Below are 26,914 nucleotides of genomic sequence, written 5' to 3'. Positions count from 1 at the left end.
AGATATTGCGCCAGGTCAAGGGACCCTCAGGCGATAGCTGTGGACGCTCTAGTGACACCGTGGGTGTACCAGTCGGTTTATGTGTTCCCTCCTCTGCCTCTCATACCCAAGGTATTGAGAATAATAAGAAGGAGAGGAGTAAGAACTATACTTGTGGTTCCGGATTGGCCAAGAAGAGCTTGGTACCCAGAACTTCAAGAAATGATCTTAGAGGACCCATGGCCTCTGCCGCTCAGACAGGACCTGCTACAGCAGGGGCCCTGTCTGTTCCAAGACTTACCGCGGCTGCGTTTGACGGCATGGCGGTTGAACACCGGATCCTAAAAGAAAAGGGCATTCCGGAGGAAGTCATCCCTACGCTGATTAAAGCTAGGAAGGTGACCGCAAACCATTATCACTGCATATGGCGAAAATATGTTGCGTGGTGTGAGGCCAGAAGGGCCCCAACGGAGGAATTTCAGCTGGGTCGATTTCTGCACTTCCTACAGTCAGGGGTGACTATGGGCCTCAAATTAGGTTCCATTAAGGTCCAGATTTCGGCTCTGTCGATTTTCTTCCAAAAAGAACTGGCTTCACTGCCTGAAGTTCAGACGTTTGTTAAAGGAGTCCTGTATATTCAGCCCCCTTTTGTGCCTCCAGATCCTTGGGATCTCAACGTGGTGTTGGATTTCCTTAAGTCACATTGGTTTGAGCCACTTAAAACCGTGGAACTAAAATATCTCACGGGGAAAGTGGTCATGCTGTTGGCCTTGGCTTCGGCCAGGCGTGTGTCAGAATTGGCGGCTTTGTCATGTAAAAGCCCTTATCTGATTTTCCATATGGATAGGGCGGAATTGAGGACTCGTCCCCAATTTCTTCCTAAGGTGGTATCGGCTTTTCATTTGAACCAACCTTTTGTGGTGCCTGCGGCTACTAAGGACTTGGAGGATCCCAAGTTGTTGGACGTAGTCAGGGCCCTGAAAATCTATGTTTCCAGGACGGCGGGAGTCGGGAAAACTGACTCGCTATTTATCCTGTATGCGCCCAACAAGTTGGGTGCTCCTGTTTCAAAGCAGTCTATTGCTCGCTGGATCTGTAGTACGATTCAACTTGCACATTCTGCGGCTGGACTGCCGCATCCTAAATCTGTAAAAGCCCATTCCACGAGGAAAGTGGGCTTTTCTTGGGCGGCTGCCCGAGGGGTCTCGGCTTTACAACTTTGCCGAGCTGCTACTTGGTCGGGTTCAAACACATTTGCTAAGTTCTACAAGTTTGATACCCTGGCTGAGAAGGACCTTGAGTTTGCTCATTCGGTGCTGCAGAGTCATCCGCACTCTCCCGCCTGTTTGGGAGCTTTGGTATAATCCCCATGGTCCTTACGGAGTCCCCAGCATCCACTAGGACGTTAGAGAAAATAAGATTTTACTCACCGGTAAATCTATTTCTCGTAGTACGTAGTGGATGCTGGGCGCCCGTCCCAAGTGCGGACTTTCTGCAATACGTGTATATAGTTATTGCTTAATAAAGGGTTATGTTATGTTGGCATCCATTGTTTGATGCTCTGTTGTTGTTCATACTGTTGACTGGGTAAGTTTATCACAAGTTATACGGTGTGATTGGTGTGGCTGGTATGAGTCTTACCCTGGATTCCAAAATCCTTTCCTTGTAATGTCAGCTCTTCCGGGCACAGTTTCCTTAACTGAGGTCTGGAGGAGGGGCATAGAGGGAGGAGCCAATGCACACCAGTAGTACTAAATCTTTCTTAGAGTGCCCAGTCTCCTGCGGAGCCCGTCTATTCCCCATGGTCCTTACGGAGTCCCCAGCATCCACTACGGACTACGAGAAATAGATTTACCGGTGAGTAAAATCTTATTTTCTGGCCTCCCAGGATGCATCGGGGCTTCACCATATAATCCCGCCCACTGACTCAGTCAAAAAGGTTTTTTGTTTGGTGCGGCAGGAGCCGGACCATGGTCACAGGGCTGCTGTTAATAAAGCAGCCTGAAGCTTTTATTTTATTTTTATAGTCTTACTATGTTTTTTGAGTGACTTTTCTTAATAGCGTCTTAAATCGATACTAGAAAGAGTCGCTTCAACAACTCCCCACCGGGTCACAACAACGCTTACCTTCGCGGTACAGTGCTGTCTCGACTGGCGTCTGTGTCTGATGTTCTAGCAGGTCCAGCAGACGTAACCAGGCTGCGGCCGGCGCATGGGGAGAAGGTAAGTCTATGGATTTCCTCTTACTAGGGGTTCTGGACACAGCTACACTGTATTGGTGGAGACTGCAAACAGTGTGTTGATGCGCCGACCACTCTTAGGTGCGACAGCGCTACGCTGTAGGGATCATAGGCGCCAGGACTAGGTAGAGGCTGCGATCCTTAGAGTTTGTCAACAGGGGGAATTAGACGCTCTCCTGGCCGCCCCTCCCCCAAGTTCATGACCAGTTTCCGCGCGTCTCCCGTCCATGAACTGAATGACCTCACTTCCATCTCAGACGCTACCACGAGGGTACTCGGTCGCAGCTTAGACGCTGCGGTTGTGTACACTAGATTGCCGGACCGAGTCGCAGGCCTTAGCGTCTGCATACACGTGGCATTCACTGACCGTCCGTTAGTAAGCGTCCGTGTCTTTCATCAGTTATCAGAATGGCAGTGTACACCAGTAGCGTCTGAATCCACTCAGCGTCTTGCGAGTGTATTTGATGGCTATGGAAGTGGGGCGAGTCTCCCTGTATCCCGCTCTATGGAGGAAGGGCTATACTGTACTAAAAATTCTCTCTACTTGTTAGTATGAATTGTTAATTTTGGTACATATTGCATATGAGACCTGTATATTACTGTTGTTTCTGCATGTTATGTTTGAAAAAAAAAAACTGTTAAAAACAGAAATACAATATTCCTACTTACTTGTAAGTTATGATGGTGATTGTATTCTCATATGATAATGTTTTAATGTTTTAACATGTGACTGACTGCTAGTATGTGTGCTGACTTTTTTAATGTTGTCAGTCCTGTTCTGAACCTCAATTCAGGTGCACAGTTGTGGTCAGATTGATCTCACTTCTATATATCTATATATAGGTGATTTTCAGTCACAAATTGTGTAGTCATAAACAGAATATTACCATGTCTGTGAGCGGCAAAAGTGACAAGGAGAATTTATCAGGCACTCCTACATCCCTAACATGTTTATCTTGTAAAACAGGGTTAATTGGTATAAGCCAGTTGGTCACTTATGAGGGGTTATGTGCGAACTGTTTTGCTATTCAGCAAAGTAAAAAACAGGAATTGGTTCAACAACCAGCAGAGCCACCATGGAGTATGTTCGCACAGACTTTGTCTTCAATAGTGGACAAGTTAACTCCGGCAGCACCACCCCGGGGGATAGGTTACACTATTAACCCATACATGCAGCTCCCTTCCTACGGTTTGGTTCCAGTAGCCTCTACAAGTAACCAAGGGACAGGTAAGACTAAGACAAATGCGTCTATGTGGCAGACTACACAAGATGATGCAGTATATTCAAATACTCCGTATGATGATCAGTCACAGTGTTTTAGTTCAGTAGATGTAGCTGAACTTATTGATGCTATGAAGGCTGTTCTCTCTTTGGAGGAATCAGCCAAAACAGTGTCAAAATCTAAAGCACCTGTGTTTAAACGAACAAAGACAGTTAAAACGGAATTCCCAGCGTCAGATGATCTGACGGAAATAATGGATGAATCTTGGGCGACGCCCAGTAAAAAGTATAAGATTCCGAAAAAATGGGATTCTTATTATCCATTTCCAGCTGCGGATTGTTCGAAAAGAGAAGTTCCTCCGAAAGTAGATGCACATGTACTGCGACTTGTGCATAAATCTGCTTTACCACTGTCATCTACCTCACTAAATGATGTCACAGAAGGGTAGACAGCTTCTTGAAAAATATATTTTCTCTCAGGAGCAGTGGTAAGACCTGCTATGACTTCGGCCTGGATAGCAAAGGCAATGGGCGAATGGATAGAGAAACTAGAGAATGGCCTCTCTCCTAATAGGGAGCAAGAGTATCATTTAAGCCGTTTAAGACAAGCTGCCCAATATTTGGAAGAAGCAGCAAATTGATATGGGTACGATTGCTTCTAAAGCATCAGCCTTGACAGTAACCGCTCGTAGAGCAGTTTGGCTACGTACTTGGAAAGCAGATACTGAATCCAAGAAAGAATTGGAAGCATTGCCTTTCATTGGTAATATATTGTTTGGAAAACAATTGTCTGATATTCTAGAATCGGAAGCTGAATCAAAGTAGCTCCAGCTTGGCCAAGAAGGCATTGGTACACAGATCTACTGAGGATGTCCGTGGAAGCACCAATACATCTTCCTCAACGTCCAGATCTGCTAATGCAGGGTCCTTGTTGTCACAGCCATCTGGATCGTCTGTCTTTGACGGCGTGGCTGTTGAAACCTCTATCTTAGAAGCTAGAGGATTTTCAAAACAAGTAATTCAAGCTGTGCTTAGAGCAAGAAAACCTTCTTCAGCTCGTATTTATCATCGAATATGGCAAGCCTATATACATTGGTGTAGTGAAAAAGTTTGAATGCAAGATCTTTTAAAGTATCCAGGATTTTGGATTTCCTTCAAGCAGGATTGGATAAGGGTTTGAAAGTAGCTTCCTTGAGAGTTCAAGTATCAGCGTTAACTGTATGGTTTCAGCGAAAGATTGCTGATTTACAGGATGTGCGTACTTTCTTTCAGGGAGTTGTACACATTCAACCTCCATTTGTTCCTCCTGCAGCTCCCTGGGATTTGAATCTAGTTCTTAAATTCCTTAAGGGACCTCCGTTTGAACATCTTAAGAGAGCAGATCTTAAATCATTAACGGCTAAAGTACTCTTTCCACTGGCAATGGCCTCAGCTAGAAGAGTATCAGATTTAGGAGTGCTGTCGTGTAAGTCTCCTTTTCTAAGTTTTTTTTCCAGATAAAGCAGTTCTCAGAACTAGATCTGGTTATCTTCCGAAGGTGGTTTCAAAGTTTCACCTTAATGAAGAGATTGTAGTCCCAGCTTTTCAGGTATCAGGACTTTCTGCGGGAGAAGCGTCGCTGGACGTAGTCCGAGCATTAATAATCTACATAGATCGTACTAGTGCAATCAGAAAAACAGACTCTCTCTTCATCCTCTACGGTTTTCATAGAGGAGGATGGCCTGCTAGTAAACAGACGCTGGGAAGATGGCTCTGAATGGTAATATCAGAAGCTTATTCTCATGCAGATCTCCCTACTCCGGCTAATGTCTCTGCTCACTCTACACGTAAGGTAGGTCCTTTATGGGCAGCACAACAGGGTGCTTCAGCAGAACAGATTTGTAAGGCAGCCACATGGTCTTCCATAAACACATTCATCAGACATTATGCCTCCGATACTTTTGCCTCTCATGACGCAGAATTCGGGCGAAAGGTCCTCCTGCGTAATCAGGAGCGTCCCCAAACCTAAAACTGGCTTTGGGAATCCCAATGTTATCCTGTGGATAACCTGTGGACCCAGCCAGAGAAATAGACGTTATGGTAAGAACTTACCGTTGATAACGTGATTTCTCTTATGTCCACAGGGGTCCCACCCTGACGCACCCGATTTGAGGATCTTGACAATCACTAAACCTCTTCCTTCTTGTATGGAATGGTGTGCCATATGTGTTCTTCTCGCCTAAATAGGTTTCTACCTGATGCTCCTGCCTAATCGCTGTGGAAAGAACTGATTTGACTGAGTCAGTGGGCGGGATTATATGGTGAAGCAGCGATGCATCCTGGGAGGCCAGAAAGCTCGTGACCGTTTGGTGCCATTTCCGCTGTCGCTCTGGCATATCCCAATGTTATCCTGTGGATACCTGTGGACATAAGAGAAATCACGTTATCAACGGGAAGTTCTTACCATAACGTCTATATTGTGGATAACAATTGACTTGAGTTTTGGTAGTTTTAATATCACACATATTTCTTACCACACTATATTTTTTTTTTTTTTTTTTTTTCAATAAATGTTTATTGATTAAAGGTAATAACAGGTTCTAGCAAATTATGGAAGACAGCATTTACAATTCAAGTATTAATAAGTCTATTTGATACAAGCAATAACTGTGTACAAACTTAACATGGCCTGCTGTTGGGGGACTCCCTGCCGGGGCCTTATCTCAAATTCAAGGTCGCTTCTGGCCGTTCTAGGTGCAGGCTGTCTCAATAAAACATTTCCAAATTTTAAAAGAGTTCAAGAAAAACAGGACAGCGGAGAGTATAGGGCGGAAAGGAAAGAGTAAAAAAGAAAAAGAAAAAGGGGGGGGGGGGGATAGAGAATCTGAGAAGAGGGGGGAAGGGGGTGGGGGAAGGTCATAACGAACCTTCCATGTCTAGTCTGGTCGGGGGTCCGAAGTATAGGTTTCTAGCTTCAGTCGTTCCCAAGAGGACAGCGGGAGAGCCCAGGTAGAGGATTAGGACCAATGGTCTAGGTCACTACAGCAATGTCGAGTAAGCTTGTGAGGCCTTAAATTCCAGCCAAGGGGACCAAGTAGTCGTAAACCTTTGATTTGTCTCCGGGGTCACCCGCAGTTCCTCCATAGTCATATACCAATCTACTCTGGCGACCCACTCCCTCACAGTAGGAGGTTTAATAGATCGCCAATGTACCGGAATAACCGCTTTGGCTGCGCTATTGAGAAACTTTAATAGAGATTTTTTATATGTTGACAGGGGCCATGAAGTACAGTTGAGAAGCCAGAAAGTAGGCTCCGAGGGAACCCCTGGGTCCACTAACAATTTTGAAATTGCTATAACTTCGTCCCAAAAGGGACGAAGTTCGGGGCAGCTCCACCAGATATGCATCGGGGAGCCCGGTTGGTTATTACATCTCCAACATATATCTGGTACATTGGGAAACATTTTGGCTAATGTTTGGGGACACCTGTACCAACGAGATAAGACTTTAAAATGCGTCTCGAGGACCGAATAACTAGAGGAGCTGGCAAAGGTGGCTTGGAAGCTCCTCTCCCAGTCCTCCTCTGACAAGTCCATCTGCACATCATGGCCCCAGTCCCTAGCATATTTGGGTAGATCTGGGAATTTATTCTCAATCAGAAGTCTATAGCACTTTGAGAGGAAGTGTGATGGGCGAGAAGGTTCCAGGCAGAGGCTCTCAAAAGCTGTTAATGATCTACTTAGGCTCGGGCGTATAGTACTCCCCATGGCAAAATGTTTTAATTGGAGGTATTTCCAAATCTCTGAAGGCGAAAGGTTCCACTTGGATTGCATTAAGGGGAAAGGGATCATCTCTCCACGCTCCACCAGCCCGCCAACACGTGTCACCCCCGCCCTTTTCCAAGAGTCGAATCCCCGGCCTGAGGCTGCTGGTGGAAAATCTGGGTTATTGAACAGTGGGGTCAGAGGGGAATATTTAGAAGAAATATGTGGTAGTACCCTAAGTCTACCCCAACGTGTAAGTGTAGGGCCAATAGTAGGATGGTCTACATGTGGTAGCCTTGAGCGCCAGGGGTAGTATGCAATGGGGGCAGGCAGCACTGTTCCCTCGATATGAACCCACTGTTTTATGTCATGTGGGCGCGACCATTCCATAATACCACACTATATTTTAATATTTCACCAGTCCTGTAATAATTTTAATGTATATCTAATAAAGAAGAATAATTTTAACTATTTATTGTGGTTCCAGTGCACCCATAAAAGATGCTTCTTTTGCTTTTTCTTGTTCCTGTATCATTCAAATACTGCCCCGGTTTCAATCTCTATACAAAATGATGGCACTGAAAGTATATAAATATTTCTGCAGTGGGGTACACCGGTATACCACAGGGAATAACATCAGGGTGTAGAGTTGGATCTTGATCCGAGGCACCAACAGGCTAAAAGCTTTGACTGTTCCCAGGATGCACCGCACCGCCTCCCCTATAACCCTGCCTCCGTGCACAGGAGCTCAGTTTTAAAGGTGTCTGCATAGCAGGTCACTAACAGGGGGGGCTGTGTTACGCATCCCTGAAGAAAAGACGAATACAGCTTTATTGAAGATACTTCATGGGCCGCAGCACTTTTTATGTCCAGGGGACATACTGTGCTGCGGCTCCCTCACCTCCCCACTGCGGCGCTGTATTCTCCCGCGGCCTGGTTCCCGGGTACTTACAGTGGAGACACACTGGTATTCTGGCACACCGCTGCTGCACATCTCCAGGATCGCGTGGCTGCAGGACACGGGGAGTAGGTAAGAGACTCGGGGACCCCACTATATCCACCAGGGCAGCCGGAGCGCAGGTTGGTTTTCTTGAAAAACCGTTTGATAAAGGCTCCATAAGTACTGGTGAAGTCCAGCGTGAGGGGATAATTGGCTGACCTGTAGCCCTTCTTCCCCCCAGCTCTGGGCGCCATCTTCCGCAGGTGTTCCCGCCCTGGAGCTGCTTTCACTTTCTCCCTCACTTCCTGCAGAGATCTGGCCCCATTTCTATAGCAAGGGCTGCTCTCAACGGGATTGATGGGCTGATTTCTCCTCTGTAAAGCCGCCTTTCACAGCGCCATGCTTTTACAGTCACTTGAGTATTCTACATGTCGTTTAGACAGCGTTAGTTAACAAGTGTAATTATAACAGAATAGGTGGTACAATTATTGTGTGATATACATCCAGTATTACTGTGCATTGTTACCTCTCTGCATATACATATCTATTGTCATATGTAATTCGCATGTCCAGTGCAGTATTATTGTTGTGCACTTTATATCTGCAGTGCGTTTGTGACAGAGTGTGCCTATAGCTGCTGTGTGTTTTCATGCAGTGTATCACACCCTTGCTATCACTATATTCTGTGTCCTGTGCGTCAGGGAGGGATGGATATGGAGATATATAATATAATATAATATAATATAATATAATATAATATATATATATATATATATATATATATATATATATATTAGTTATACTATTAGTGTAGTAATAATAATAATAATAATAATAAAAATAAAAAAAATTAATAATAATAAATAATAATTATATTATTTATATAGCGCTCTTTCTCCAATAGGACTCAAGGCGCTTAACAGATACATAGTATAATATAGTACAGAAAATAATGAAGTACATTTTCATAAAATACAGTATATACAGCTCAGTGTACTTTTCTGCGTATTTCAGTCACCCCATACCGACTTAATTCTCTGTTTGTGTCCAGCTTTTATTAGCACATAGATCAGGGGATTGGTATACGGCATTCTTATTGTCTGGCTATGTTATACTGTGTGCCCCAAGGTTTCATTCCTCATAATGTCTGCCACACAGGGCGGGAGTTCTGTGGACGCTCCTGCCTCAGGCAGTGCTGATCCCATGGATTTACCAGGGGGAGAAACTGCTGCTGGGGCCGTGGGTGTTGGGTCCCATACCTCTCCCACTCCACCTGTAGCTTCTGTGGCCAATCAAGAGCCACCATGGGCTGCCTTCTCCTGTATGTTAAATACATTGGTAACACATCTTACGCCCCTGTGAGACTACCTGTGCCATTACAGCCACAAATTGTCACTGCAGCAAATCCGCCTTGGGTGGCCACTCTGTCTGCCCAGATACTGATTTTTGAATAAATCTTTGGTTAAACAGAAGCCTACACCTCAGCTCTCTGGGGCCAAGGGGCACTCCAAGCGTGTGGTTTCCTCCTCCCAATCCACTCATGTTTTGGATACTTCTGATGAGGATGGGGCTTATACTGATCCGACTGACTCTGACTCAGCGGCCTCTGACTGGGAGCCTGTAACTCAGGTTGATGTCCCTGACTTAGTGGAAGCTATCAAAATGGTTCTCCAGATTGATGATGAAGCAGATCCCACTACTGTGTCAAAGAAGCCTGATAAATGCAAGCGTCAGAAGGTGGTTAAAGTTGTTTTCTCTCACTCTGACAGTTTAATTGACATACGTCAGGAGGCATGGGCTTCACCAGGGAAGAAATTCTCCCTCTCTAAGAAGATGCTAGCTCGCTAGCCTATCCCTATTGAGTTGAGTACCAAGTGGGAAACTCCACCTCCGGTAGACTCTCATGTCGCACGGATTGCGGTGTCCTCTTTTCTGCCTGTCACCGCTGTCGCCACCTTGAAGGAACCGTCAGATAAGCGTGTGGAGGGGTGCCAGAAGTGTATTTTTTCCCTAAATGGGGCGATACATAGACCGACTATTGGGGCCTTATAGGCTGCAAAAGAAGGTATCGAAGCATGGGTCCAGCTATTAGAGGATGAGCTACCGGATATTTCTGACATTGCCAGACAGTGTCTGTCTCATATTACCACCGCCTCCCACTATATTCAGGAGGTGTCCTCTGAGGCGGGTACTACGTCTATTTTGGCTTGCCGTATTCTCTGGTTGCGGTTCTGGAAGGTGGACCTGGATTCCAAGAAGACCTAAACAAGGTCGTGATTGACTACGCCTCTGCGTAGACTGCGTGCCTTCCTAATACTGCTCCGAAAGCCAAAAGTATTACTTTTCGTTCATTTCGGACTTCAGTTAAATTGAAGGGTCTGGTGTACTCGAGACAGACTCGTGCTTCCAAGACCAGTAAGCCCAAATCTAAACAATCCTGGGCTGCCCGTCAGCCTGCTTCCAAACAGGACAAGCCTGCATCATGATGGGACGGGCCTTCCCCTGGGGGACCTCCTGCGGTGGTAGGCCGACTTCTGCAGTTCACCCATGTCTGGTCAAGGACCACTTCAGATGCGTGGGTGCAGGAAGTTGTCTCTCACGGGTACGCGATCTCCTTCAGGAGACGTCCCCCTCGCCAGTTCTGCACAATGGTCATCCCATCGGACCCGTTGAAGGCACAAGCTCTACACTTAGTTGTACAGTCACTCCTGGAGACAGGAGTGGTGGTGCCGGTGCCTATCTCTCAAAAAGGATGGGGCTACTACTCGACCCTGTTTCTAGTTCTGAAACCCAATGGGTCTTTCCAGCCTATTCTCAACCTCAAGTCACTGAACAAATTTGTGAGAGTTTCCAAGTTCTGTATGGAAACGCTGCGCTCCATTGTACTGGCCATGGAACATGGGTACTACACTGTATCCCTGGATTAACAGGATGCTTACCTGCTGTGACCGGACGGTCTTCGTACGAAAGACCTCACTGCTTTCGCGTCCCGTCCCCAGTACGCAGAATGGATGCTTAGGTCACACGGGACCTGACCACATAGGGGATTCCCGCTTGCCGTCAGTAACCGCCTGTTACCGACTCCACCCACTGCGCTGTGGGCGGGTTTATGCTGCCACCACCAAACTCCTAACCTGCCGTGGCGTTTGGAACCACGGTTCTGCTCTGTATGTTCCGACACGCTGCCTTACCACACCTGTGTGGTAGTGACGAATCCCCACTAGTCACCTGACTAGGCCGCTACCGGTAGCTGGCGGAACTTGGAGACGCCGGTTCACCCTAGACAGCCGGTGAACGGGGCTAGGTTTCGCATAGCCCTATAGGTCACAAGATGACGCGGTCTTCTTGAGGCAAATGGTATTTATTTTTAATAGTTCTAAAGAGAACTCTTCCCTATTGCTAGGGGAAACAGCATACAGCAAGATGTTCACAGCAGAAAGTAGTTGGTATAATACACTCTGGATGCTCGCAGGCATCCTTTTTATGTCAATTTTCCACACAGTACCACAGGGGGGTAAGCCCGTCTTGTCTTCTCCAACCAATCAGGTTATCGCACAAAATATAAATAAATTACATTTTACAAGGATGTCAGTAAGTGCAAAAAAGCTATTTCCTTTTCTCTATCGTCCTAGTGGATGCTGGGGTTCCTGAAAGGACCATGGGGAATAGCGGCTCCGCAGGAGACAGGGCACAAAAAGTAAAGCTTTAGGATCAGGTGGTGTGCACTGGCTCCTCCCCCTATGACCCTCCTCCAAGCCAGTTAGATTTTTGTGCCCGGCCGAGAAGGGTGCAATCTAGGTGGCTCTCCTAAAGAGCTGCTTAGAAAAGTTTAGCTTAGGTTTTTTATTTTACAGTGAGTCCTGCTGGCAACAGGATCACTGCAACGAGGGACTTAGGGGAGAAGAAGTGAACTCACCTGCGTGCAGGATGGATTGGCTTCTTGGCTACTGGACATCAGCTCCAGAGGGACGATCACAGGTACAGCCTGGATGGTCACCGGAGCCTTGCCGCCGGCCCCCTTGCAGATGCTGAAGTAAGAAGAGGTCCAGAATCGGCGGCAGAAGACTCCTCAGTCTTCTAAAGGTAGCGCACAGCACTGCAGCTGTGCGCCATTTTCCTCTCAGCACACTTCACACGGCAGTCACTGAGGGTGCAGGGCGCTGGGAGGGGGGCGCCCTGGGAGGCAAATGAAAACCTATTTTGGCTAAAAATACCTCACATATAGCCTCCGGAGGCTATATGGAGATATTTAACCCCTGCCAGAATCCGTTAAAAGCGGGAGACGAGGCCGCCGAAAAAGGGGCGGGGCCTATCTCCTCAGCACACAGCGCCATTTTCCCTCACAGAAAGGCTGGAGGGAAGGCTCCCAGGCTCTCCCCTGCACTGCACTACAGAAACAGGGTTAAAACAGAGAGGGGGGGCACTAATTTGGCGTTAGAAATATATAAAACAGATGCTATAAGGGAAAACACTTATAGAAGGTTGTCCCTATATAATTATAGCGTTTTTGGTGTGTGCTGGCAAACTCTCCCTCTGTCTCTCCAAAGGGCTAGTGGGTCCTGTCCTCTATCAGAGCATTCCCTGTGTGTGTGCTGTGTGTCGGTACGTGTGTGTCGACATGTATGAGGACGATGTTGGTGAGGAGGCGGAGCAATTGCCTGTAATGGTGATGTCACTCTCTAGGGAGTCGACACCGGAGTGGATGGCTTATTTAGGGAATTACGTGATAATGTCAACACGCTGCAAGGTCGGTTGACGACATGAGACGGCCGACAAACAATTAGTACCGGTCCAGACGTCTCAAAAACACCGTCAGGGGTTTTAAAACGCCCGTTTACTTTAGTCGGTCGACACAGACACAGACAGGGACACTGAATCCAGTGTCGACGGTGAATAAACAAACGTATTCCTTATTAGGACCACACGTTAAAGGCAATGAAGGAGGTGTTACATATTTCTGATACTACAAGTACCACAAAAGAGGGTATTATGTGGGATGTGAAAAAACTACAGTAGTTTTTCCTGAATCAGATAAATTAAATAAAGTGTGTGATGATGCGTGGGTTCCCCCCGATAGAAAATTATGGGCGGTATACCCTTTCCCGCCAGAAGTTAGGGCGCGTTGGGAAACACCCCTTAGGGTGGATAAGGCGCTCACACGCTTATCAAAACAAGTGGCGGTACCGTCTATAGATAGGGCCGTCCTCAAGGACCAGCTGACAGGAGGCTGGAAAATATCATAAAAAGTATATACACACATACTGGTGTTATACTGCGACCAGCGATCGCCTCAGCCTGGATGTGCAGAGCTGGGGTGGCTTGGTCGGATTCCCTGACTAAAAATATTGATACCCTTGACAGGGACAGTATTTTATTGACTATAGAGCATTTAAAGGATGCATTTCTATATATGCGAGATGCACAGAGGGATATTTGCACTCTGGCATCAAGAGTAAATGCGATGTCCATATCTGCCAGAAGATGTTATGGACACGACAGTGGTCAGGTGATGCAGATTCCAAACGGCAAAAAGGTGTATTGCCGTATAAAGGAAGAGGAGTTTTTTGGGGTCGGTCCATCGGACCTGGTGGCCACGGCAACTGCTGGAAAATCCACCGTTTTTACCCTAAGTCACATCTCTGCAGAAAAAGACACCGTCTTTTCAACCTCAGTCTTTTCGTCCCTAGAAGATCATATCTGCCCAGGGATAGAGGAAAGGGAAGAAGACTGCAGCAGGCAGCCCATTCCCAGGAACAGAAGCGCTCCACCGCTTCTGACAAGTTCTCAGCATGGCGCTGAGACCGTACAGGACCCCTGGATCCTACAAGTAGTATCCCAGGGGTACAGATTGGAATGTAGAGACGTTTCCTCTTCGCAGGCTCCTGAAGTCTGCTTTACCAAGGTCTCCCTCCGACAAGGAGGCAGTATGGGAAAAAATTCACAAGCTGTATTCCCAGCAGGTGATAATTAAATTACCCCTCCTACTACAAGGAAAAGGGGTATTATTCCACACTATATTGTGGTACTGAAGCCAGAAGGCTAGGTGAGACTTATTCTAAAAAATTTTTTGAACACTTACAAAGGTTCAAATCAAGATGGAGTCACTCAGAGCAGTGATAACGAACCAGGAAGAAGGGGACTATATAGTGTCCGGGGACATCAGGGATGCTTACCTCTATGTCCCAAATTTGCCCTTCTCACTAAGGGTACCTCAGGTTCGTGGTGCAGAACTGTCACTATCAGTTTTAGACGCTGCCGTTTGGATTGTCCACGGCACCCCGGGTCTTTACCAAGGTAATGGCCGAAATGATGATTCTTCTTCGAAGAAAAGGCGTCTTAATTATCCCTTACTTGGACGATCTCCTGATAAGGGCATAGTCCAGGGAACAGTTGGAGGTTGGAGTAGCACTATCTCGGATACTGCTACAACAGCACGGGTGGATTCTAAATATTCCAAAATCGCAGCTGATCCCGACGACACGTCTGCTGTGCCTAGGGATGATTCTGGACACAGTCCAGAAAAAGGTGTTTCTCCCGGAAGAGAAAGCCAGGGAGTTATCCGAGCTAGTCAGGAACCTCCTAAAAACAGTGCATCATTGCACAAGGGTCCTGGTAAAAATGGTGGCTTCCTACGAAGCAATTCCATTCGGCAGATTTCACGCAAGAACTTTTCAGTGGGATCTGCTGGACAAATGGTCCGGATCGCATCTTCAGATGCATCAGCGGATAACCCTATATCCAAGGACAAGGGTGTCTCTCCTGTGGTGGTTATAGAGTGCCCATCTTCTAGAGGGCCGCAGATTTGGCATTCAGGATTGGATGCTGGTGACCACGGAGCCCAGCCCGAGAGGCTGGGGAGCAGTCACACAAGGAAAAAATTTCCAGGGAGTGTGATCAAGTCTGGAGACTTTTCTCCACATAAATATACTGGAGCTAAGGGTAAATTTATAATACTCTAAGCTTAGCAAGACCTCTGCTTCAAGGTCAGCCGGTATTGATCCAGTGGGAAAAACATCACGGCAGTCGCCCACGTAAACAGACAGGGCGACACAAGAAGCAGGAGGGCAACGACCTCCACCCGGGAGAGTGGAAACTTCATCGGGAAGTTTTTTCCACATGATTGTAAACCGTTGGGAAATACCAAAGGTGGACATGATGGCGTCCCGTCTGAACAAAAAACGGGACAGGTATTGCGCCAGGTCAAGAGACCCTCAGGCAATAGCTGTGGACGTTCTGGTAACACCGTGGGTGTACCAGTCGGTGTGTGTTCCCTCCTCTGCTTCTCATACCTAAGGTGCTGAGAATTATAAGACGTAGAGGAGTAAGAACTATACTCATGGCTCCGGATTGGCCAAGAAGGACTTGGTACCCGGAACTTCAAGAGATGCTTACAGAGGTTTTATGGCCTCTGCCGCTAAGAAGGGACTTGCTTCAGCAAGTACCATGTCTGTTCCAAGACTTACCGCAGCTGCGTTTGTCGGCATGGCGGTGGAACGCCGGATCCTAAGGGAAAAAGGCATTCCGGAAGAGGTCATTCCTACCCTGGTCAAAGCCAGAAAGGAGGTGACCGCACAACATTATCACCACATGTGGCGAAAATATGTTGCGTGGTGTGAGGCCAGGAAGGCCCCACAAAGAAATTTCAACTCGGTCGTTTCCTGCATTTCCTGAAAACAGGAGTGTCTATGGGCCTCAAATTGGGGTCCATTAAGGTTCAAATTTCGGCCCTGTCGATTTTCTTCCAGAAAGAATTGGCTTCAGTTCCTGAAGTCCAGAATTTTGTCAAGGGAGTATTGCATATACAACCCCCTTTTGTGCCTCCAGTGGCACTGTGGGATCTCAACGTAGTTCTGGGATTCCTCAAGTCACATTGGTTTAAAACCAGTCAAATCTGTGGATTTGAAGCATCTCACATGAAAAGTGACCATGATCTTGGCCCTGGCCTGGACCAGGCGAGTGTCAAATTGGTGGTTTTTTCTCAAAAAAGCCCATATCTGTTTGTCCATTCGGACAGGGCAGAGCTGCGGACTCGTCCCCAGTTCTCTCCCTAAGGTGGTGTCAGTGTTTCACCTGAACCAGCTTATTGTGGTGCCTTGCACCTACTAGGGACTTGGAGGACTCCAAGTTGCTAGATGTTGTCAGGGCCCTGAAAATATGTTCCAGGACGGCTGGAGTCAGGAAAACTGACTTGCTGTTATCCTGTATGCACCCAACAAACTGGGTGCTTTTGCTTCTAAGCAGACTATTGCTAGTTGGATGTGTAATACAATTCAGCTTGCACATTCTGTGGCAGGCCTGCCACAGCCAAAATATGTAAATGCCCATTCCACAAGGAAGGTGGGCTCATCTTGGGCGGTTGCCCGAGGGGTCTCGGCTTTTACAACTTTGCCGAGCGGTTATTTAGTCAGGGGCAAACACGTTTGTAAAATCCTACAAATTTGATACCCTGGCTAAGGAGGACCTGGAGTTCTCTCATTCGGTGCTGCAGAGTCATCCGCACTCTCCCGCCCGTTTGGGAGCTTTGGTATTATCCCCATGGTCCTTTCAGGAACCCCAGCATCCACTAGGACGATAGAGAAAATAAGAATTTACTTACCGATAATTCTATTTCTCGGAGTCCGTAGTGGATGCTGGGCGCCCATCCCAAGTGCGGATTATCTGCAATACTTGTACATAGTTACAAAAATCGGGTTATTATTGTTGTGAGCCATCTTTTCAGAGGCTCCGCTGTTATCATACTGTTAACTGGGTTCAGATCACAGGTTGTACAGTGTGATTGGTGTGGCTGGTATGAGTCTTACCCGGGATTCAAAATCCTTCCTTATTATGTACGCTCGTCCGGGCACAGTATCTAACTGGCTTGGAGGAGGGTCATAGGGGGAGGAGCCAGTGCACACCACCTGATCCTAAAGCTTTACTTTTTGTGCCCTGTCTCCTGCGGAGCCGCTATTCCCCATGGTCCTTTCAGGAACCCCAGCATCCACTACGGACTCCGAGAAATAGAATTATCGGTAAGTAAATTCTTATTTTTCCTGCCACACACAAAGTTTTGTATAATTTAAACTCCAATTCCTACCACCTGGGAGTTTACACTTCACCATTGATACATTTAACACATAGCTTCAAATACGGTTTGTATTTGATTTACCAAACAAATATTCTTCCTTCCTGCATCTACCATTCAGGATTCGTATATCAATTAAATCAGCTACATGAAACAGGTCCCAAGCCCATAGACTTTATATATGGGATGAGGAGATCCCCCGTGATTAGCATCTTTCTCTAAGGAACTTACACATCAAAAGGTATTGTCATTCACACCTCTCTGCTAGGACAGGGCGATTAGCATGCCACTTCCTATTCACAGAAGATAGGAGATGATTATTCAGACAGATATAGTAAGTGCATTTTTCCCTTTTTAAAATACAGGCGACCACATCTTAACTATAAATACATTTAAACATGCATTCCTGCAATTGTGCACAGAGCACTACATATGACATGTTAAGACACATCATTAAACATATTTTTAAACAGTCTGCGCCCAGCGCCGTAAGTACATTTAACAGTGACGCCAAGCGCCTATTGTCCGCAACACGGCGCCGGGCACGAGGGTTAACCCCTTCAGTGCCACAGCCGCCATTACACATGTGGCTGGTTAGTCTCTCTGGCCACACTTGCATATACCTATTGCCATTTTACATCCGCAATATTTGCGGTTTGCTATTGTCAACCTCCATTATCAATTCAGGGCTCTGCCGTTTGGACTAACAACGGCCCCTCGGATTTTCACCAAGGTCATGGCTGTGATGACAGCTCATCTCTATCAACCGGGAATCAGGATCCTGCCATATCTTGATGACCTGCTGATCCTGGCAAGCTCTCAAGATGTCTTCCTGAGTCATCTCCAGCTGACAGGGCAATTCCTCACAGCCCACGGGTGACTGATCAATTGGAAAAAGTAATCCCTGGCCCCTGCGCGGCGCATGGTGCACCTGGGGGCTCTACTGGATACACACAGCCAGAGGCTGTTTCTGTCTCCGGAGAAGGTCCCAAGGCTTCAGGACAGGATCAGATACTTCCTCTCTCGCCCAAGGGTGTCCCTTCACTCGGCGATGCAAGTACTAGGCCTGATGGTGTCATCTTTCGACATGGTGGAGTATGCTCTGTTCCATTCTCGTCCTATCCAACAGTTAATCCTCTCCAAATGGGACGGTCTACCTCAGCGGATCAGGTCTCAAATGATATTCCTGACTTGGCCGGCCCCCATGTCTCTAGGCTGGTGGCTCCAGGATCAACAGTTGAGCAGGGGCCGTCCCTTCTGGATTCCTCACTGGGTCCTTTGACTACGGATGCTAGTCTGAGGGGCTGGGGCGCGGTGTTCAAGCAATATTCTGTTCAGGGTCGCTGGACCAAGGAGGAGTCTCTCCTCCCCATCAACATTCTGGAACTGCAGGCAGTGTTCAATGCACTGACGCTAGCCCTGCTTCTGATAAGGAACAGGCCTGTTCAAGTACAATCAGAAAACGCAACCACGGTGGCTTACATAAATCATCAAGGCAGCACTTGAAGCTGCACTGCAATGATGGAAGTGTCAAGAATTCTTTGGCGGAACGCCATCTGCCAGCAATATCTGCAGTGTTCATTCCGGGTGTTCTCAACTGGGAAGCAGAATTCCTCAATCGTCAGGACGTACACACCGGAGAATGGAGCCTTCATCTGGAGGTCTTTCAACTCCTAGTGGACAAGTGGGGCCTACCAGATGTAGACCTGATGGCGTCTCGACACAATCACAAGGTTCTGGTCTTCGGATCAAGGACAAGAGATCCACAAGCAGCGTTCATGGACGCACTAGCAATTTCATGTGAATTTCAGCTGCCATACGTGTTCCCTCCCGTGTCTCTTCTGCCCAGGGTACTGCGGAAGTTCAATCAAGAAGGAGGAGTCTTGCTTCTGGTAACTCCAGCGTGGCCCAGATGGCATTGGTTCTCAGACCTGCAGGGTCTATCAATGGAATGTCCTCTACTACTTCTTCAATACCCAGACCTCCTCGTTCAGGGCCCCTGTGTCTACCCAGACCTGGCCAGACTGGCTTTGACTGCATGGCTCTTGAAGCATCAGTCCTGAGGGCCAAAGGATTCTCTGAGGCGGTCATCCAAACTATGCTGAAGGCCCGTAAACCAGCTTCGGCTCGGATTTACTACAGGGTCTGGAACTCTTACTTCACCTGGTGTGCTGGTAAGAACTACGTTGTCTATAATTTCAGAACTTCATAGCTTCTGGCTTTTCTGCAACAAGGCCTGGATAAGGCCTTCGTCAGGCTGCCCTCAAGGTTCATATTTCTGCCTTGTCGGTGTGGTTTCAGTGGAAGATTGCGTCTGTTCCTGACGTTCATACCTTCACTCAGGGAGGTTGTATCCGCAAAAACCCCTTATGTCCCTCCTGTAGCTCCATGGGATCTGTCTGTCTGTTCTTAACGCCCTGCAAGAGTCTCCATTTGTACCTCTTGAGTCTGTGGACCTGAAATGGCTTATGCTTAAGGTCCTGTTTCTCTTTGCTATTGCCTCTGCAAGGAGGGTGTCAGACCTAGGCGCCTTGTCCTGTCGTCCACCCTTTCTGATATTTCACCGTGACCGGGCAGTTCTTCGAACTCACCCTGGTTATTTGCCTAAGGTGGTGTCATCTTTCCACCTTAACCAAGAGATTGTGGTTCCGGCCTTTATCTCTTCTGGTTAGTCCTCCAAAGAGCGGTCTTTGGATGTGGTATGGGCTCTCCGTATATATGTGGAGAGGACTGCCTCTATCAGGAGGTCAGATTCCCACTTCGTACTGTTTGTTTTTCACAAACGTGGCTGGCCTGCGAACAAGCAAACCTTGGCCAGATGGATTAGAATGGTGATTGCACAAGCTTATGCGCAGGCTGGTCTCCCAGCTTCTGCTGCTATCAAGGCCCATTCTACTCTGTCCGTTGGACCTTCTTAGGCGGCCCGCCGTGGTGCACCCGCTGAGCAATTGTGCAAGGCGGCTACGTGTTCCTCTTTGAACATGTTCATCAAGTTCTATGCCTTTGATACTTCCACCTCCCAGGATGCTTCCTTTGGATGCCGGGTTCTTGTGCCCGCTACAGTGCATCCCCTCCCATGAGGAACTGCTTTAGGACATACCCGATGTTATTCCCTGTGGAATCCCAGTGTACCCCGCTGCAGAAAAGAAGATTTATGGTAAGACTTACCATGGTTAAATCTTTCTGCGAAATACACTGGATTCCACAGGGCGCCTACCCTGGCGCACTTAGCTTCTTTGGGTTTGTATGGCATTAGCCGTTGGTCCCTTCTCCTGTCGTGAGAACGTGGTTCTATGTGACTAACATCTACCGTCTCTTTACCTGCTACTGCATTGGACTGGTTAACAAAACTGATCTCCTGTGCACGGAGGCGGGGTTACAGAGGAGGCGGTGTGGTGCATCCTGGGAACAGTCAAAGCTTTTAGCCTGTTGGTGCATCGGATCAAGATCCAACTCTACACCCTGATGTTATTACCTGTGGAATACCAGTGTACCCCGCTGCAGAAATATTTATATACTTTCAGTGTCAACATTTTGTATAGCGTTTTGAAACCAGGGCAGTATTTGAATGATACAGGAACAAGAATACTATGTATGTATGTATGTATGTATGTATGTATGTATGTATGTATGTATGTATGTATGTATGTATGTATGTATGATGTAATATGTAATTTCATTTTCTATTGTGTTTACAGCTATTGTTTTTCAGTAGCTTAAAAAATCTGCGTGAAGCAAACGAAAAACTGAATAAGGAAACAAAAGAAAATTTGGAGGTGAGTTAATAAAATGTACTTTTGGGAACATTACTTGTATTATTTTGTGTCCAGAAAAACAGCTTAAATCTGCAGTTTCACTAACTGGGTCTATACATATTTTCATTTGTAAACATTTGCTGTTATGAATAATGTTGTCACCTAGGGGAGAAAGTTCTGCTGAAATCGGATTCATTGATGGGAGTGCAAAACTATTTATCTTTTCATTTGCATGTTGCAAACACCCATTGATGTATCAAAGCACCATTTTCCCTTACTAAAATGTTTCTGAAAAGACAGTTTCCTGAGCCTTTAAAAATATACGTTATGGTAAGAACTTACCGCTGAGAATGGTATTTCTCCTAAGTCCACAGGATAACCATGGGATATGATGAAGCAACAGCGGATTTGCACCAAACGGTCAAAGCTTTTCCGGCCTCCCAGCATGCAATGGGCCAGTCCATATATCCCCGCCATCTTACTCGGGCAAATCCGTTGTATTTCAAAGCTCAAGGCATCATAGATAGCCCTAATCAGGTGATAAGAACACACATGCACACCCTTCCATACAAGAAGGAAGAGGTTAGTGAGTAAAAGGATCCTCAAATCAGGTGCGTCAGGGTGGGATCCCTGTGGATCCTGTGGACTTAGGAGAAATACCGTTATCAACGGTAAGTTCTTACCATAACGTATATTTCTCCAGCAGGGTCCACAGGTTATCCACAGTATAACAATGGGATTTGCCAAAGCAATTTAGTGGTGAGGACGCTCCTGATTGGACAAGAGAATCCTTCTCCTGAATTCAGTGTCATGAGGCAAAGGTATCCAAGGCATAATGTCTAATGAATGTGTTAATGGAAGACCATGTGGCTGCCTTGCATATCTGTTCTGCTGAAGCACCACGTTGTGCTGCCCATGATGGACCTACCTTACGAGTAGTGAGCAGAGACATTAGCCGGAACAGGAAGATCGGCCTGAGAATATGCTTCTGAAATTGTCATCTGAAGCCATCTTGCCAGTGTCTGCTTATCAGCAGGCCATCCTCTCTTGTGAAATCCGTAGATACCCAGAAGATACCCAGAAGATACCCTGATCTAGTTATGAGAACTGCTTTATCTGGATAAAAAATCAGAAATGGGGAACGACATACTGGTGCACCTAAATCTGATACTCTTCTAGCTGACGCCATAGCCAGCAGAAAGAACTTTAGCTGTCAACCATTTAAGATCCACTATATTAAGTGGTTCAAACGGGGCAACTTGAAGGGCTTTCAGGACTAGACTTAAGTCCCAAGGCACTGTAGGAGGAACAAAAGGAGGTTGAATGTGCAGCATTCCCTGGAAAAAAGTACGCACATCCTGTAAATTGGCAATTTTTTTTTTTTTGGAACCATACAGTCAATGCCGACACTTGCACTCAAGGAAGCCACCTTTAAACCATTATCCATTCCTGCCTGAAGGAATGCTAAGACCCTGGAAACTCTGAAAGCCTTGGGGTCCATTTTCCGTTCACTGCACCAATGAATACTGGTTTGCCATATTCGGTGATAAATGTGAGCTGAGGAAGGTTTGAATTACCTGTTGTGAGAATCCTCTTAACTTCAGGATAGAGGTTTCAAGAGCCACGCTGTCAAAGACAGTCGATCCAGATGTCTGTGATAACAAGGACCCTGCATCAGTAGATCTGGATGTTGAGGGAGCAGAAGTGGGACGTCCATCGACATCATCTGCAGATCTGTGTACCAATGTCTTCTGGGCCAAGCCGGAGCTATTCGTATCACTGCACCTTTCCCTTGCTTTATCTTTCTCACCACCGTGGGTAATACGGTGACTGGAGGAAACACATAAGCCAGATGAAAGTCCCATCTCAACATCAGGGCATCCACAAAGATCGCTCTGGGTTCCTTTTCGTTCTGGACCCGTATGCGAGAACTTTGTTGCTCAGACGGGACGCCATGAGATCTATCTCTGGCAATCCCCACTTCTCTACTGGCGTCTGGATGACCTCCAGGTGTAGAGACCATTCCCTTGCCTGAATGGCGTGTCGACTGAGAAAGTCCACTTCCCAGTTTAGGACTCCCGAAATGAACACTGCGGACAAGGCTGGATGATGAAGTTCTGCCCACTTTAGTATGTGACTTACCTCCTTCATAGCTTTTCGGCTGCGAGTTCCTCCCTGATGGTTGAGGTACGCTACTACCGTCGCATTGTCCGAGCGGATCTGGACTGGTTTTCCCTGAAGAATGAGCCTTTGCCTGAATCAATGCCATGTATATGGCCCGAAGTTCAATGTGTTTATTTGCAGGCAACTTTCTTCACTGGTCATTGCCCCTGAAAACACAACCTTCCTGACACTGCTCCCCAGCCCTGGAGACTGGCGTCTGTCATCAGAATTTCCCAATCTGATATCCAAAGGGGTGTCCCCTTGTCCAGATGGGATGTCTGTAGCCACCAGGCTAATGACCTTCTTACTTCTATCATAAGAGACGTGGTCTGTGTTTTTATCGTCTGATGCAACCCTTTCCATTTGGCAAGAATCACACGCTTCAGAGGCCTCGAGTAGAATTGTGCATACTCCACCATGTCGAATGTTGACACCATCAAACCCATCCCGCAGATAGCTGCGTAAATGGATACCTTTGACTGTGTGTAACATTATCTGAAACCTTGACTGGACCTTGGATATCTTGTCCAGAGGTAAACTTACTCTCTGAAAACCTGAATCCAGTACAGCTCCCAAGTGAGTCATCCGTTGTGATGGAACCAGAGACGATTTTGCCCAGTTTGAGCCACCCATGGTTCTGCAGACATGTTGTGTGTTGCAGATGACATAAGCACAAATCCTGCGTCTGTGCCAGGATTAAAAGATCGTCGAGGTATGGAAAAATTCTTATTCCCTGCTGGCGGAGGTAAACTGCCATTACCACCATAAACTTGGTAAATACTCTGGAAGCTGTGGCTAACCCAAAAGGTAGGGCCTGGAACTGAAAATGCTGTTGGAGGATAGCGAACCTGAGATAGCACTGATGGGACAGTGCTATAGGAACATGTAGGCAAGCATCCTGTATATCCAGGGATACCATATAATCCCCTGGTTCCATGGCCAAAATGATGGAACGTAATGTCTCCATGTGAAACTGAGGTACCCATTTGGCTTCTGAACTAAAACAGTTTGGCGTAAAAGCCCTGTCCCCATTGTGCAGGAGGAACTGGAATGACTACTTCTGAGTGAAGCAATTTCTAAACTGCCTCTAACAAAGCCCTGGCCTTCGTCTCTACCCGAGACGGGTTGGTACAAAAAACCTTCGAGGAGGGTGCTTCTTGAAGGCAACAGCATAACCTAGAGATACCGCTTCCTGCACCCAGGCATCTTTTGTAGACTGCTGCCAGATCTGTGCAAACTGAAGAAGTCTGCCCCCCACCCTGGGGTCCCCCAGGTGGTGGCCCGCACCATGAGGCTGATGGTTTATTATCAGTCTTCCCAACCGGTTCTTTGGTAGCCCAATTCTTTTTAGTCTTACCAGACTTCTTGTATTGGGGCTGCTTGCCATCAGTTTTTCCTTTTTAGCTTTTCCTTGAGACCAAAAGGACCGAAAAGCCGGAACTTTAGGCATGAAATTGTATGTGGAAGGAAACTTTGACCTTCTTGGAGTCTGCTTCTAACTCCAGAATATCTGTCAATACTTTACCAAAAAGAATATCTCCAGAAAAAGTTAGTTTCCAAAACCACCTTAGATTCTCAATCAGATTTCCATGTACGTGCCAAACTGCTCTGCGAGCAGCTATTGTTGAAGGTGATGCCCTGGAGGCAATAGTACCCATATCCAATGCTGCTTCTTCCAGGAACATTTAAGCCTGTTTTATATGAGCTGTATGGAATTTTTGCTCTCTAGAAGCTATAGAAAAATCCCCCTCCGATGCGTCGGTCCAGGCAGCCGCTGCATTTGCCATCCAAGTTGAAGCCATGGCTGGCCTTATGACTGCCCCAGAAAGGGAAAAAATGTTTTTTAGAAAACCATCCACACTCCTATCCGTGACATCATTTAATGATGTTGAAGGCAAAGGTAATGTAGATTTTCGCACTAATCGAATTACATGCTTATCTACTTTAGAAGCCACCTCCCTTTTTAAACAATACCCAGCTGGAAGAGGATAATTGGAATTCCATTTCTTAGGAATTCTAAACTTCTTATTGGGCGTAGCCCAAGCCTCTTCCATAATTTCCTTCAGCTGATCTGACCCTAGAAACTCGGTCTTAACTGTTTTGGGATGTTTAAATACAGGTGCCTTGGTTTTTAACACAGGCTCTACTGAATCCTCTAAGGATAGAATGGCTTTCATTGCTTTAATTAACTCTGCTATATCCACTGAGCCGACACCCTCCTCCTCTTCATATGCCAAAGTAGAATTAATTGAGCTTTTATCTTCCGATGAATCCTCATCTGAATAATGTGTAGCCTGTGAAGGCGAAGATTTACTTACCACCGGATTATCAGCTTGTTTGTTTTGAGAAGCTGCTGCTAGAAGTGATACACCATAGGTGGAGAGCTGCATGTAAGGGTTAATAGTGTAACCTAGGCCTGGCCAACCTGTTGCTTTTCAGATGTTGTGAAACTACACATCCCAGCATACTCAGACAGTTTTACCATTCCCTAATAGCAAAACTGTGGCAATGCATGATGGGATTTGTAGTTTTACAACAGCTGGAGAGCCACAGGTTGGCCAGGCCTGGTGTTACCTATCCCTGGTACAGGAGGAGGAGTTATCCTTTTAGCTATACTGGATAAAGTCTGTGCAAACATAGCCCAAGGTGGAGCCATCTGTACCTGAATATGCCTTGTATTTCTCTGACGTCCTAGTGGATGCTGGGAACTCCGTAAGGACCATGGGGGAATAGACGGGCTCCGCAGGAGACTGGGCACTCTAAAAGAAAGATTAGGTACTATCTGGTGTGCACTGGCTCCTCCCTCTATGCCCCTCCTCCAGACCTCAGTTAGATTTCTGTGCCCGGCCAAGCTGGATGCACACTAGGGGCTCTCCTGAGCTCCTAGAAAGAAAGTATATGTTAGGTTTTTTATTTTACAGTGAGACCTGCTGGCAACAGGCTCACTGCAACGAGGGACTAAGGGGAGAAGAAGCGAACCTACCTGCTTGCAGCTAGCTTGGGCTTCTTAGGCTACTGGACACCATTAGCTCCAGAGGGATCGACCGCAGGACCCGTCCTTGGTGTTCGTTCCCGGAGCCGCGCCGCCGTCCCCCTTACAGAGCCAGAAGCATGAAGATGGTCCGGAAAATCGGCGGCAGAAGACTTCTGTCTTCACCAAGGTAGCGCACAGCACTGCAGCTGTGCGCCATTGCTCCTCATACACACTTCACACTCCGGTTACTGAGGGTGCAGGGCGCTGGGGGGGGGGGGGGCGCCCTGAGCAGCAATAAAAACACCTTGGCTGGCAAAATAATCACAATATATAGCCCCAGAGGCTATATATGTGATAATTACCCCTGCCAGAATCCATAAAAAAGTGGGAGAAAAGTCCGCGAAAAAGGGGCGGAGCTATCTCCCTCGGCACACTGGCGCCATTTTCTCTTCACAGTGTAGCTGGAAGACAGCTCCCCAGGCTCTCCCCTGTAGTTTTCAGGCTCAAAGGGTTAAAAAGAGAGGGGGGGCACTAAATTTAGGTGCAATATTGTTTATACAAGCAGCTATTGGGGAAAATTCACTCAGTGATAGTGTTTATCCCTACATTATATAGCGCTCTGGTGTGTGCTGGCATACTCTCTCTCTGTCTCCCCAAAGGGCTGTGTGGGGTCCTGTCCTCAGTCAGAGCATTCCCTGTGTGTGTGCGGTGTGTCGGTACGGCTGTGTCGACATGTTTGATGAGGAGGCTTATGTGGAGGCGGAGCAGATGCCGATAAATGGGATGTCGCCCCCTGTGGGCCGACACCAGAGTGGATGGATAGGTGGAAGGTA

At 47.0% G+C, this 26,914-nt stretch overlaps 1 protein-coding gene across 3 annotated transcripts in view; it reads left to right on the top strand.

Annotated features, from left to right (window-relative positions):
• The window catches only part of LOC134919229 (E3 ubiquitin-protein ligase TRIM65-like), a 130,240-nt gene that overhangs the window by 7,904 nt on the left and 95,422 nt on the right, over window positions 1-26,914 (top strand). For 2 of the 3 annotated variants that reach the window (XM_063920422.1, XM_063920420.1), the window contains exon 2: window positions 20,888-20,965. The exons of the other annotated variant lie outside the window; for it this stretch is intronic. In XM_063920422.1, coding sequence (XP_063776492.1) covers window positions 20,888-20,965 — 78 coding nt within the window. The remainder of the gene's footprint in view (window positions 1-20,887; window positions 20,966-26,914) is intronic. 3 annotated transcript variants of the gene reach the window in all.

Source organism: Pseudophryne corroboree, chromosome 1, assembly GCF_028390025.1.
Source record: "Pseudophryne corroboree isolate aPseCor3 chromosome 1, aPseCor3.hap2, whole genome shotgun sequence".
Lineage (NCBI taxonomy): Eukaryota > Metazoa > Chordata > Amphibia > Anura > Myobatrachidae > Pseudophryne > Pseudophryne corroboree.
The sequence above is the reverse complement of the archived record's forward strand: the minus strand, read 5'-3'. Positions and strand labels throughout refer to the sequence as shown.